The sequence below is a fragment of the Anas acuta genome, chromosome 16 (assembly GCF_963932015.1).
Source record: "Anas acuta chromosome 16, bAnaAcu1.1, whole genome shotgun sequence".
NCBI lineage: Eukaryota > Metazoa > Chordata > Aves > Anseriformes > Anatidae > Anas > Anas acuta.
Genome location: NC_088994.1, coordinates 133,726 through 148,085, shown reverse-complemented (window position 1 = coordinate 148,085; position 14,360 = coordinate 133,726). Strand labels below are relative to the sequence as shown.

General features: G+C 41.9%; 1 protein-coding gene and 1 pseudogene across 1 annotated transcript; both read right to left on the bottom strand.

Annotated features, from left to right (window-relative positions):
* LOC137865362 (kinesin-like protein KIF27) overlaps positions 1-14,360 on the bottom strand; it is a 70,647-nt pseudogene that overhangs the window by 20,624 nt on the left and 35,663 nt on the right.
* Positions 6,566-13,080, bottom strand: LOC137865359 (zinc finger CCCH domain-containing protein 11A-like). Its single transcript, XM_068700370.1, has 7 exons — positions 12,216-13,080; positions 11,654-11,847; positions 11,333-11,452; positions 10,434-10,557; positions 9,798-10,000; positions 9,157-9,273; positions 6,566-8,651 (listed from the first exon to the last, which is right to left on the bottom strand). The coding sequence occupies exons 5-7, from the start codon at positions 9,883-9,885 to the stop codon at positions 8,545-8,547; spliced, it is 312 nt and encodes a 103-aa protein (XP_068556471.1). The 5' UTR covers positions 9,886-10,000; positions 10,434-10,557; positions 11,333-11,452; positions 11,654-11,847; positions 12,216-13,080; the 3' UTR covers positions 6,566-8,544.

Below are 14,360 nucleotides of genomic sequence, written 5' to 3'. Positions count from 1 at the left end.
TTTAGAATTTCAGAAGCACAGAAAGCTGTCGTGTTGCTTACATGGTGGGTATGATTTTAAATAGTTGTGATTACTACACACCAAGCATTCCTCTGATTTTAATCCGTCTCTTTATGCCCATATGGAACTATTTTTTATTAGTTATATATTTCAGCAACCATGGTTCCTTATACTGCCCCCCATCTATTAATTCTGAAGCACAAGAAGAAGCATCGAATAGGATTTCTTTACAAATGTCTACCAGAAACACTCCAAAGCCTCGATGGGTATCAAATGCTGCCGGATCCCAAACACATCTTCTGCTCTTGCTGATTCTCAGTCAAGGAGGCTTTGCCATGCAAAGGAAAGTTTGCTGAACTTCCTTCTTGCTCAACTCCCACGCAGCCTTTTTGCTCTGTTACCCAACTGGCAGGACTCACCAGCTAAGCACATCAAATTCAGCCTGCATGAAAATGCAACCAGATTGAAACACAAGTCTTCTGTGGTTGCAAAGAGAAGAGTTTTGGCATTTCACTCACACCCATTTGCATTGAGGGCTTGTCCATTCAGAGCTGAGAAACATTGGAAGCTGACAAAAAGCCTTGTTGTACAGAACAGAGCAAAGGGAAACCAAGAAAGAGAAGCAAGAGCCTGAAATCCTGCTCATTTCAGAAAGGGCACGGCAATCACGAGCACATACTGAAAACTTACTGACTCCCCCCCCCCGCCCCCCCCTCCCAAAATGACACCCAAACCAGTCGCGGGAGGGGAGGGGCGGAGGAGGGGAGAGATCCCATTTCCTACTTCCTCAAACAAACACCAAGCAAAATGCCGGCTCAGCGGCGCTGTGGGGTGGCTCCCCCCAGCCCCAGCCCCGGCCCCGTCGCTCCCCGCTCCAAACCTGCTCCGGGCGGCGGGAGGCAGCTTCCGGGCGGGCTGAGGGGCCGGCGGGCCGCGCCTGGGCCGCCCGAGCTGCTGGTGACAGCGCCTCGCTAGGCAACGGCCGCAACCTTCGGCGGCGCCGCCCCGCCGCGCACAGCGGCCCCCCGCGGCAGGAGGGCGCGGGCGGAGCGGGGGTTGAGGGGTGGGTGTGAGGGGACACCGGAGGGCAGCGGGGGGCAGCCCCCGGCCCCCAGGGACGCGCACAGCTCGCCCTCGAGTCCTGGGGAGGGTGGAGGGGGCCGTCTGCTTGTGGTCAAAGCAGGGGTGCGAAATGCGGCTTCCATCGCCGCGCTCGTCATGGAGGAGAGCGTCTCCTTACGGCTCCGGTGGAGCTCAGCGGTAAAGGCTGAGTTTTCCCTCAAACACAAGCGGTCTCCAAGTAGGCGAGCCACGCTCACAACTGCTCGCAGCTGCTGGCCCAGCAGCCGCCGGGAGTGCCCAGGCACACGTCCACACAGACACATCTGTAGACACAATGCCGACAGAGCTCAAGGAGCAAAACACGAACGGATTCTGTCCGATTTGTATATGAAAAACAACAGGTAAGACCAAGTCGGTCCCATTCATGACATGGAACACTGCTTTAGCAATTTGTAAGTGCACAGAGCTTACTCCACCCTAAAGACTTGATAAACAAAGAGACATTTAGAAAGCTAAGCTGTGAAATGACTGAAACAAAAAGGTGTATTTCCAGCTTCAGTTCCCTAAAGCGTGTAAGTACTTCTCAGAAACATAAGACAGGACAATGTAAAGATGTAATCTGCGATTAAGTAGTTCTTCTTTCACAGGGAAAACCAAAACCAATGACTTTTCAGGGACAGCAAAAACTCTTGATGAGACAACAACCTTACTCACTGTTGAAAATACAATCCCTTTACATCATTGACCTCACTCTGCTGCTGTTCTCTCCTTTTTCTTCTTTTCTCTCTTTTCTTCACATTTATAGATCTACACCCTGAAGCTAGAGATTTACCAGCACGTCGGCCACTTCTGCCTTTTCCAGGCTCTGAATCAGTATCACTTTCCAGTTGTAGTAAGGCAAAACGAGATGCAGTGGTAGGGACTGAACTGATTAGAGCAGATTCCATTGCCATTGTCTGAAATTCTAGGGAGCTGGCTTCTTTTAATTATCAGTTTCCTGGGAAAGTAGCACAGAAGGTAGAATGAAAACATTGTTTGATCAAACAAGCAATAATTCATATCATTAAACCACAGAAGTGGCTTTTTTTTGGCTCAGAAAGCATAAGACAGGGCTGGAATTGGGGGAATGAGGGAGAAATCAAAAAGATACAGTATAATTTATTTATATTTTAACCGACTACACTGTATTACCTTAGGTAACTAAAGAAGAATTACATTAAAAAAAAAAAAAAAAACAAAACTGTCTACCAAACACATTTTAGGCTAATACATTCGCTCTTGAGAGATTTCGTGGAAAAAAGGTGGCTCTACAAGAAGCTGGTCTTCATGTTCTGGGTGGAAATAGATAGAATAGAATAGAATAGAATAGAATAGAATAGAATAGAATAGAATAGAATAGAATAGAATAGAATAGAATAGAATAGAATAGAATAGAATAGAATAGAATAGAATAATTTAGTGCTTAAAAACTATTTCAGATGCCATCCCCAGAGCCTCGACAAACACAATTTAAAAATGAAGTAGATAATACACATACGCAAGCTCCAGTTTGGGGTAAGGAGCCTTATCTCTTCTTTTACAAGAAGTTTTAATTTTGTTTGCAATGCACTGGAGATTCAGCAAGCAGTTTTCTCCACAGGGAGGTGAACCCAGCATTTCAGCTGGTACCATCCACAAACATCAAGTTCACCTGTTCTTACAGCAAGACACAGAGGATACGTTGGGAGGAGACAGAACTAAGTAACACTTATGCCTTCTGTTGTTGCCTGTAGCTAAAAGCAACATGTACATCCCTGGGGCACCATTCTAAAGATCAAATCATTTACCTAGCATTAAAGCTAGATCCTGGGTATATCTATGTTTGTCCAACTGCAGTTTTTCCATGCAGAGTTTGGTCAATTAGCAGAGTATTGAAAGTGATGATATCCATCTCTGATTACAAATTTCATAGAAAACAGACATCTAGATATGCTGACATATTATGACAGAGGTGTAGTGAGATAATACATACTTCTTGAAATTACTGTTCAAAAGGGATCTTTAGAGTTTGAAACAAGTTCTTGAGTTATCTGCTTAGATAACCTACAAATCTGTTCCTTATTAAGTACTATTACAAAAGAACATGAGACTCTGCAGAAGTTTCCACAGGCTCTCTTTACCACTTAACTCCAGAATTTCTCCAGTCCAAAATTGTATAGGTGCTCCATATATACTCAGGTATGTCAACATGCAACAATAGCATGGCAGAGACCATTCCCCAAAATAATGATTTAAAAGGAATATGTCATTTCACTTACCAGAGATGAAAGAACCATGCTCTACTCTTAAGTTTACAGGAGACAAAAAGGTTACAGAAAAGAGCATTCTCATCACACAAAGTTACTCAACTCCATTTCTCTCAAAAGAAGAGAAAATGAAGCTGGTCATTCTTAGGAGAAAACGGCCATTGAGCTGTGAATCTACTTGATGCTGATATTCAGATTAGCTGATCAGACCACAACTATGTATCTAGAAAATACAGGTCAATCATATCTACATCATAAGTAATTCATATTTGTCACTCTTTAAATGACAGAACAGGATACATTTGGATTTTTGTGCAGACAAGACTGTGCACATATGCACACGTGTGCATACATTGACAAATATTTTAATGCTAAATAACTATATAGTTAACCAGCTGAGGAAATTAGTTAAAGTTGAGAGACTTCATGCTCTTACTAGCTGGACACAAAATATGTTGAAACTTGAAGCTCAGAGAAAAGATTACAGGTGCATCTTTACAGCAAGAAAAAGCACCAGATAAAAGTGCTCAGTCATGTTCCACAAGAACTTATGATGCTGGATGTTGCTCTAAAGCAGACAACACTCAAAGTTTTGTCTGCAGACTCCCTGCTGTGCTTGGCTTAAGAAAAAAAAAAAAAAAGAACTATAGTATGACTCTTCAGTAAAAGCTTGGAATTTCTAGTCTCTCTCTACTGTGGTGTATTTATAGTTAATGTAAACAGTACAACGGCACAACAGTCTTTATTTGTACAGTGGCAGCAGTGGCTAATGCTGCCAAATCCTTCTTTTTGCACATACAATCTGAAAACAATTACACGTAGCTGAACCTCTACACAGGTACATAAAGTGGCTGCAAACTCCCTTCTTTCGTCTATAAATACACCAATATAAATACACCAGTAAGTATACCTTTGCTGTCTTATCGTAGTTGGCATGCAATTAAGAGCCCAGCTGACAAGTACATTTAACAAGTACTACCCATGGAATTCTGCTGTTCCAATTCACTGAAATACTACAGTGACAACATGATATCAATTTACAAAACCTTATTCCTGAATTCGGTGTTTCTACATCATCATCATCATAATGGATGGCAATGAGTTTATAAAGTGAATTGCAAATACATGAGATTGCAGGTTATTTTCTAGTTGAGTCGCAGATAGTTGTTAACATTGCTAATTCAGTTGGTAGGACATTTCAATACTATTCATATTACAGCAGGATCAAATTATCCCACTTCTGCAACACCTAAAGATGGATCCAGTGATTCACCAAGGCCTACCACCATGCCAGGCTTCATATTTTAGCACCACACCTACAATTCTGGCAGACCCATTTTATTAAGCACCTAGCACTTCAGTTTCAAAGTATGGCTCCCATTCCCCCCTCCCTGAAAAAACAATGGGCTGATACCTCAAAAGCTTTCAGCTAATTAGAGGTGCTTGCTAGCACCCTTTCAGAGGCTGGTATAGTTCCCCCCACCTCAGGAATTATGAGCAGTGTTATTCTGTATTGCTATAGAAATAACCAGCCGTAGAAAATTAAAAACACACTGGTGTAATTGAGCTTGAGGCTGTGTTTAAGGAAGCTTTTTGATCACAGAAAGAAAGTGTTCAAATATGATTCAAAGATCAAAGCCGAAATTCCTTGAAGTGGTATATTCTTTATTGCAGCGCTGGATGATGCACAGGGGATCTCTCCACCTATCGTGCATACCCAAGGCGGAAAGCAGTCTTGAATTTATACAATCAATCTATCAATATTCTACAAGCGCCTATACATATTCCTTACCTATCCCTGCCTTCCCTCGCTTCTCATGCTAATTAGCCTTTTGGCACCTTGCGCCTGCGTAGAGCCTCCCAAGAATTGTGGGCAGGGGTCTTTGGGACGTGGGCAGGGGTCTTTGGGAGGAAGACCCCGAGTCTTCCTCACAGTGTACTTTTCACCTTTGGTCAGGAATCTGCTGAGCTGGCATGTTTCTTAATTGCAAGCGCTGGTTGTTGCTAATTCTTCCATTTGTTGTATCTTTATAATGAATTCCAATGTCCAGTTTTGAGATTTATAGTCCTTCCATTTGTTTCTCTGTCCGTCTGCCGCTTCCTTATCATGAGTTGCAGCGTCTTGTTTCGAGATATACAGTCCTTGTCTGGGGATTGTCCTTGCCTCCCCAATGCCTCCCCACTGCCTCCTTAATCAAATACCACAAGGAGTTTCATAATTCCACAGATCAAACTATGACCTGAAGCATTATTTCAACTTCTACAGTAGTTTTCAAGGAAGAGTTTTGAAGTGCGGTAAAATATTGGAAGTAAATAACAGCCTGTTGCCCAAACCCTATTTATCTGAACACAATATTCCCTACTACATAGGCTACAGGAAAAATCCGCATGAAGGTAAAAGGAAGCAAAGCCTGCTGGCAAGTATTTGAAATTGTTTCCATTTGTGTTATATATTAGCAAGAGCCACAGTCTTGAGAGAAGACTTTCACTAATGTGTCAAGGAAGTAAGTAACCCCGTTACAAAAAGAGCCCTCAATAATCCAAGTTGCAACACCATCATGGCATGGATTGACAGCTCCCATAAATGACCCAGTTTCCCAACTTTCTGATCTGCATATCACTAGCAGGCTGTTAGTGCAACTCTCTGTGCAGTCTGCTCCAAGCAGTAAGAGTTGTGAACACAGCTCCTGCAGCCAAAAGTACCTGTTACTCAGATTCATACATCACCAACAGAAGATGAGCATTGTGAGGAATGTGTTAACAATTCGTGTCCATAAAGAACAATTCTGTTTGAATCCTGTCTGCCTCTGGGTCCTGCACTGGCAATTTAATTCTTGAACCACAGATGCAGTGTGTCCCAGTCTCCCCCTCATTCTAGTCAATTTATCACGTCTTCAGAAAACACTCCTTAAATTTATGAACCTGTTTGCTTTTGTTATTCTGGACTTCTATTTCTAACAGTTACAGCCTTTTTTTCCTGTCTTCTTCGAGATTAACTTAACACTGCTATAGATGTGTCTGTGAATGGCTGGGGAAGAATGTTTTAATTACTCCTGAAGCGTCAAATAAGAAAGCTGTTGATTTAAAGATCAAAGCCGAAATTTCCTTAAGTGGTATATTCTTTATTGCAGCGCTGGATGATGCACAGGGGATCTCTCCACCTGTCGTGCATACCCAAGGTGGAAAGCAGTCTTGAATTTATACAATCAATCTATCAATATTCTACAAGCGCCTATACATATTCCTTACCTATCCCTGCCTTCCCTCGCTTCTCATGCTAATTAGCCTTTTGGCACCTTGCGCCTGCGTAGAGCCTCCCAAGAATTGTGGGCAGGGGTCTTTGGAACGTGGGCAGGAGTCTTTGGGAGGAAGACCCCGAGTCTTCCTCACAGTGTACTTTTCACCTTTGGTCAGGAATCTGCTGAGCTGGCATGTTTCTTAATTGCAAGCGCTGGTTGTTGCTAATTCTTCCATTTGTTGTATCTTTATAATGAATTCCAATGTCCAGTTTTGAGATTTATAGTCCTTCCATTTGTTTCTCTGTCTGTCTACCGCTTCCTTATCATGAGTTGCAGCGTCTTGTTTCGAGATATACAGTCCTTGTCTGGGGATTGTCCTTGCCTCCCCAATGCCTCCCCACTGCCTCCTTAATCAAATACCACAAGGAGTTTCATAATTCCACAGATCAAACTATGACCTGAAGCATTATTTCAACTTCTACAGTAGTTTTCAAGGAAGAGTTTTGAAGTGCGGTAAAATATTGGAAGTAAATAACAGCCTGTTGCCCAAACCCTATTTATCTGAACACAATATTCCCTACTACATAGGCTACAGGAAAAATCCGCATGAAGGTAAAAGGAAGCAAAGCCTGCTGGCAAGTATTTGAAATTGTTTCCATTTGTGTTATATATTAGCAAGAGCCATAGTCTTGAGAGAAGACTTTCACTAATGTGTCAAGGAAGTAAGTAACCCCGTTACAAAAAGAGCCCTCAATAATCCAAGTTGCAACACCATCATGGCATGGATTGACAGCTCCCATAAATGACCCAGTTCCCAAACTTTCTGATCTGCATATCACTAGCAGGCTGTTAGTGCAACTCTCTGTGCAGTCTGCTCCAAGCAGTAAGAGTTGTGAACACAGCTCCTGCAGCCAAAAGTACCTGTTACTCAGATTCATGCATCACCAACAGAAGATGAGCATTATATACATGTACCATATAATTTTAAGGCAACATTATAGCAATGGTTATTTCTAGCAAGTAGTAATTTATTTATTTATTTATTTAGTGCTTTACTCATTTGTAGGTCATGCTTTTCTACAAACCATGTCAGCATACGTGAATGGATTATTTCAGATTTTTATATTAAAACAACAGATAAGACCAAGTCGGTCCCACTAATGACATGGAACACTGCTTTAGCATGTCTGATGCAGCAATTTGTAAGTACACAGAGCTTACTCCACCCTAAAGACTTGATAAACAAAGAGACATTTAGAAAGCTAAACTGTGAAATGACTGAAACAAAAGGGTGTATTTCTAGCTTCAGTTCCCTAAAGCATTTAAGTACTTCTCAGAAACAGAAGACAGGACAATGCCCTGAAGAGCTTCAGTCTAGTTTTAGACATGATGTAACAAAGCTAACTATAATAAAAGTAACATATCCAGTGTTTCAGTAACACCGAATCCCTTTTCTATGTTACCCACCTTAACCCACACTGCAGGTCAAATAGCTCTACTGTAAGCACTGCTGTAAGCCCCCAACACACATGTTAAGAGGAGCGTAATGCACACCCAGAAACTCAGTTGGAGCATCAGCAGCTTCCTGGTCTGCGTACAGCTTTTTATACATGCATGAATTTACAGTTAACTGGCAAATGTTCAAACACCACAAAGAAATGAGCAGCACATCACAATTTAGGACTCTAGGCTGACGTTAGGAGCAGACTTTCAAGCATTTGTGGAATAACCACATAGCTTTAAATACGGTGATCTACTGTTTCAAGGAAAATACGCTGAATAGCCCAAAAACACAACTCAGTTCTTCTTGAACCACTTCCATCTTCAACTAAACTAATAAAGCCACAGATTTCCAAGAACTTTGAAAAGAGCATCTTCCCACACGCTGTCTCCTTGTGTCTATTACTAACATGCTTATTTGCCACCATCTATCATCGAAACACGTGCTCAGCTAACACCTAAAGTACTGACTGTACTAACTCACCACTGTGTCTCTTATTTTTTTCCTTCATCTTCTGAGATTTGATTTCCTCAAGTGTTTTTATTCCAAAATTCAGATTGCCCTCTGAAAATAGGAAACAGTTCATGAGACTGGCTTAGAGGCACTCACTGAGGACCACAGCTCCTCAGGCTTCTTAGCGCTCAGCAACTTTCTGAAGTATTTCGAATAAAGCCTGGCAACACTCCTCACAAGTGAAAGAGCCAGAGAACCAAGGGCATTTTGCCCCTCCTTTCATCCTTCAGGCTTAAAAATGTAGTTTTAATTTTAATCCATTTACACGATATTAGATCCCTCTATCGTTAGATATGGCTTATCAACAGTGGTTGCAAGGCTGCACGTGCGGCCATTTCAACTCCATGCTGTGGCCCTGTTTTGTTCTCCAAAAGTAAAGAAAAGGAGTTCACCTTTCTGACCCAATGGGCACGTGATGGTATTCATGGCAGAAATGAGATCATGGAAATAACCGAGTCCATTCAGCACCCCTACATTTTGTTGTGTTTTTACACCACACTGCTTTTGAGTTAACTGTCAAGTTCTTCTGATTTATCCTACTAAGGTGCTGGAATACCTTGTTTAGTAGCAGTAGAACTGCCTTTGCGAGTGGAAATCACCCGTAATCCATTTTTGCCTTCCACAGCTGGTTGCTGGACGGGAGTTTTAGTTTCTTCTTCCTCAGAAAGTTGGTCTGAAGGGGAAAAATCTATTCAGTTATGCATAGACCAGATTGTTCATGATTACGTAGCTCATGCAGTGACACTTCAGCCCATGCTTCATATAAAAAACTTTGTTGCTCTTTTGTTTTGTTTTGTTTTTTAAAGAGCTACGTTGACCTGATGAACTCCTAAGTAGAATACACTAGGACAAAACATCTAGGACTCTAGATTCTCTCTGCAGCTTTAACTACTACACAACACATTGCTCTTCAGACAGAAAAAAGAAATTTCCTTCCTAGTTTCACATAGAACTTTACACAACAGACCAGCTAAAGCCAGGAGTGGTTCCAAGCTTTCCTCCAACGTTTCAGGTTCTGTCCACTGACTGCCGGACAAAGCCACCAGTGACCTGGCCACACTGCCTGCCCTATCGCTAGTCAGACCTCAGGTCATCTGTGATTTCTACATTCCTTTACAGCACAGATTCCTTCAAGAAACAAAGATTTACACAATCATTTACAGCACAAATTCCTTCCAAGAACCAAAACATGCTCACCATCATCATCTTCATCATCATCTGCAGCATTGATTACAACTGGAGGGTGTGTAGGGCTTGGGACATTTTCAGAGTTTTCCACTTTCATCACCCCCTTAGCTGTGGAGAGGGATTTGACTGGACAGAAAGTTTGTTTTGCTGCAGTGACATCTGAGCCACTTTCAAAGCATCGTCCGTGGACTCAGGCGGACTTGGCAGTGTAGCTAGAGGAAGAGGAGGATCATCGGTAATATGACAGTTTAAAACTTTGACCACAATTTAGCAAAGAGGTGGTAGGAAAGGCAGATAACCCGCACAGACAACGAATTCAGCATCTCCTTTTGCCCATCCCATCACTGTTTACACCGTCAACAATGACTTCCCTTCGAACAACAACACATCTCCCTACCACCCAGCAAAAGATGAAACAACAGGAAGCAAACTGCAAGGCAAACATCACACAAAGCCAAGAGAAGCTGAGCACAAAAGCAGAAAACAAACACCAGCAGTACACTCGGTGCAGTACACCTATGACTGCAGACCTTTTCCTGCACTCACAAATGAACAGTTACCTGATGCCCCCTACAGGATTGGCACCCACTAAGTAATACTCCAAATTAAGTCTTCAGCGCTTAAAGAAAAAGGACCTAAACTCACTCTTGCTTGGTGGGAAGAATTGTCCATCGATGTAACATCCCTTTGCATGATGAAAAGCACAGTTGGCTTTCTGACAGCCTCCCGGCTGCTTCTCCCAGTAGCAAGGAATCTCACTGCACTTTTTCTGAAGACAGAAAGAAAGAAAAGCTTGTGATAACATGCACCTGAGGCTTGCAAAGAGATGCGCAGCTCCAGATCATGACAGCTGTCACAACACAGTGCTGAAACATCATTCCAAAGGTCAGTTTCTCAGTTCAGTGGAGTATTTCTGGGCATATTCACAAAGTTTGCATAAGCTGCAACCACTATGCACATTTAGATTTGTCATCATTCAGTTAGAGAAGACAGGCACTCTCAGACACCAGTTGAGGGTGGGTTAAACTAATACACCTAGGATTATACTAACATTATTCAGAGGGAAAAAGAACATCTGAAATTGCCTAGGTTAACCCTGTCTAGAACTACTTCTTGGAGACTTAGTTCTTCTGCACCTTTAACTTTCCCCACTTCCTACCCCAGGCAGCTAGAACAGCGTTATCAGAAGGACTGTGGGTCAGAAGAGACCTGAGAGTTCATTATCAAGCCTGCTCCCATGACGATAGAACAGCCTGTTTATTACCCCCCTGCTCCAGCAGGTTTTAGCAGTCTATTTAACAGCTATTCTGCATCTGTTGAGAAAACTGTCAGCATCTAATAAAAATATATATATATATTGCTAAGACATACCTAAGGCATTGATTTTATTTTCCTCTGCTTCCTCCCACCCCCTCTCTTGGTAACAGAAACCAGTATGATTTTGAAGCAAACAAATCTATCCTGCAAAAGCACAATCAGTACACCTACGGCACTGAAAAATGCTTTTGTTGATTGATTTTGAGAACACATCGTTATGCACTCACGTCAATTTCCATGTGTCTGAATCGGCAGACGTTCCTGAAACAACGACCCTCCTGCCACAGCTTGCAGACCGTCTCATTGCCCAGAGCAGCTTCGCAGTGGCGGTAGGCACATTTGTCTCCCTGGAACCAAAAGGAAACCAACGAGGAAAATAGAGTACAGCCTCAAAAATGGCCATGCTGCTGCCTAATGTTGCTACAACTGAATTCAGAATCTATCTGGTTCTCAAGTTAACCAAAGACCAGCGTGCTTCCTCTTCCTAATCTACTCCTTCCTGAAAAAAAATGGGAAAAAAAAGCAAAGCAAAGGAAAGCCAGCCATACCTTGGTACAGGTAGAATAGAAATAGAAGTAGCAATCGTCTCCTTGTTTAGACATGCCGACGAGTTCTGCTAACAAGCTCGGCTTCTCTCCACAGGGCCTTCCTCTGCTCTTGGAGAGAGCTGTCTTCACCCTTGCTTGGGCTGAAAGTTTTCTACTGGCTTGTGAGCAGGGAAATCTTCTTTTGAAAAGTAACCCTAAAGAAAGTAACAAGTGAAAAATAATGAGGAACCAGCATTTTTCCAGCTTTCTTCAGTTCATCAAATCAAGTTATCAGTCTCTCGAAGAGAGCAAAGCCTTGAAATCAGCTGTTACATGAACTAACTAAATATGAAAGTTCCGTAAAGCTGCCAGGAGCTTTGTCAGCAAGTGTTCTCTTCCACATCCTCAGTAAGATGACTTGGAGCACATCTGGAAGCCTGAAAACGGAGTCACTCCTTAAAAAACCACCTGATCATACATGCAAGTCAATAATCAACTCTGGCTACAAATAACTTCTCTAGAACACAGTTAGGACGCATTAAACAGCACGTTCCAGGCACTGTGGGTCTTCCATTTCACCTACCTGGACAACCTCAGCAAAGTTATCGATCTTCAAAGACTTCCAGTTAACTTCTCCTGTAGGCCAAACCAAGACTGAATCCGTGAATTAATAATAAAGGGGTAGGAAGAATTTTCCTCCTCACTTTGCCAAGGGAACCTCTCATCCACAATTCAAACATAGGATGTGCTTTTAAACAGCTTATAACTAATAGAGGAAGCAAGTCCATTTGAATGCTCTCTCAGACTGGAGACAGCCAGGGTTAGTTAGCTCTTAAAAAAAATAAAAACCAAAAAACAAAACAAAACAAAAACAAAAAACCCAGCGCATTTAGAGATGAACTCGTGATTCAAAGTGGCTGCAAAAATGAGGCTCCATCTTCCACAGCCGGACAATTTAACTTTTTTTTTTTTTTTTTTAATTTAAAATTTGGTATGTTCCAATCTCTGGTCTTCAAGATTTCTTCACCTATTAAGAAAACACAAAAACCTTTCCCCGTCTTTATTACCTGTACAGCAAAAAACATACCAGTGCATATAAATCCACAGATGTGCATACGCATACACACATCTGTGTTTATACACACACGAGGAGGGAGTGAGAGAAAGTTAGCGAGAGCGACAGTGAAAATCAGAATTTTTGCCTTTTCGACACAGAGAGCGCGTAAAAATTCTCTCATTTTGAGGGAACTAGAAAAAAATGGAGGCTCTACAAAAGATTTTGATGAGTATGCCTTCGAGGCCGATGCTTTGTAACATGAGTGATCTGGGGGCCACCACACAAATATGCAGACGTATGTACATGCATACAGGATAAACAGATCTATACACACAAGCGTGCACAGTATATGTTGTATGATCTCCATAGCGAGAACAACTCGTAGCCCTGATCAGCCCTGATCAGACACGTAGAGTTGCAATCAGTTAACAGCAGGAAGACAGCAGATCAAGGGTACAGCAAGCTTTGAGAGGCAGGGGAATGCTCACTTTGCCAGTGGCATGACTGCATGATGCCAAGGATTTTGAATTAGTTGGATTTTTTGGAAGCAATTGGGTTTTTCTTTCTGCGCTGTAGCAAATACCACAGGTTTGCCACCAGGTGCTGTTCCCTAATCCATATATCCATCCTCATCCATTGCTTCAGGATCATGAAAGGTTAGAGAAGACGACTTAGGTCCAATTTAACAGCCAATGATTTTTCGATGAGCAGAGCTGCAACAGATTTTATTTAGCCACAAGCATTTTTTTTTCTTTTTTCTGAGATGAAGTCAGAAATTTTAATTATTATTTTTTTTAAAGACACTAAACACAAAACCTGCAACCAGACCAGATAAAGTTCAAATTAGAGTGATTCTGAATCCTTTCATTAAAACGCTGCACATTTCTGTGCAAATTATTTCTGACTCTTCTGGACAAAAGTGGATGAAATAGTTCTTACAAATTAATAATCAAAGGTTGGAACCTTTTACTCACACAAACACTACTGAATTTTCCAGGAAATATTTTTTTGGCAGGGAATTTTCCCAAATCTAAGATAAAGAGAGGAAAAGTTGGCTTCTCATATTAGTTACTGCTTTTGACTGCTGGGCAAAGGGAATAAAAACAGTAGTTAAGTGCAAGCTTTCCTTCTCTTCTTTACTATGGATAGGAATCGTCACTTCACACCTTTAGCACCTTCAGAAACACACCCAGTGCCATGCAGGTTCCTCTGCATCTACTTCTAACAATTACTGGTGCTCCTTAGCATGGAAGTTTGACTCAAAACACTCTCCAGATTTAGCTCTTTTGACTGCCCAAGGAGCTCATCATTTTGCTTGTTGCCTTCCAGTTTCCTGAACAGACCGGGAACACTGTTCAGAATCTGAATAGATCTGGTCTAAGGAATAGGAAGAAAGCAAAACCAAGCATACCTCGCAGCCCTAAATTCCAAAAAAGCAGTCTCATTTTAAAAAGGACCTCAAAAGCTTTTTTTTTTTTTAAACTGACACCTGCTAACACGGCAATCCGGGCGCTAAACCAGCTGAAGTTGTCCCTGAAAGCCTGAATAAAAATGAGTAACTCTGGTGCATTCAGCAGGTCTGTAATAGAAGTTGGTAAGATTTTTAGATTTCTTTTTTTTTGCTCCAGGGTGCTGGTAAAATGTTTGCATTAAGACATTTTGAACCATTTC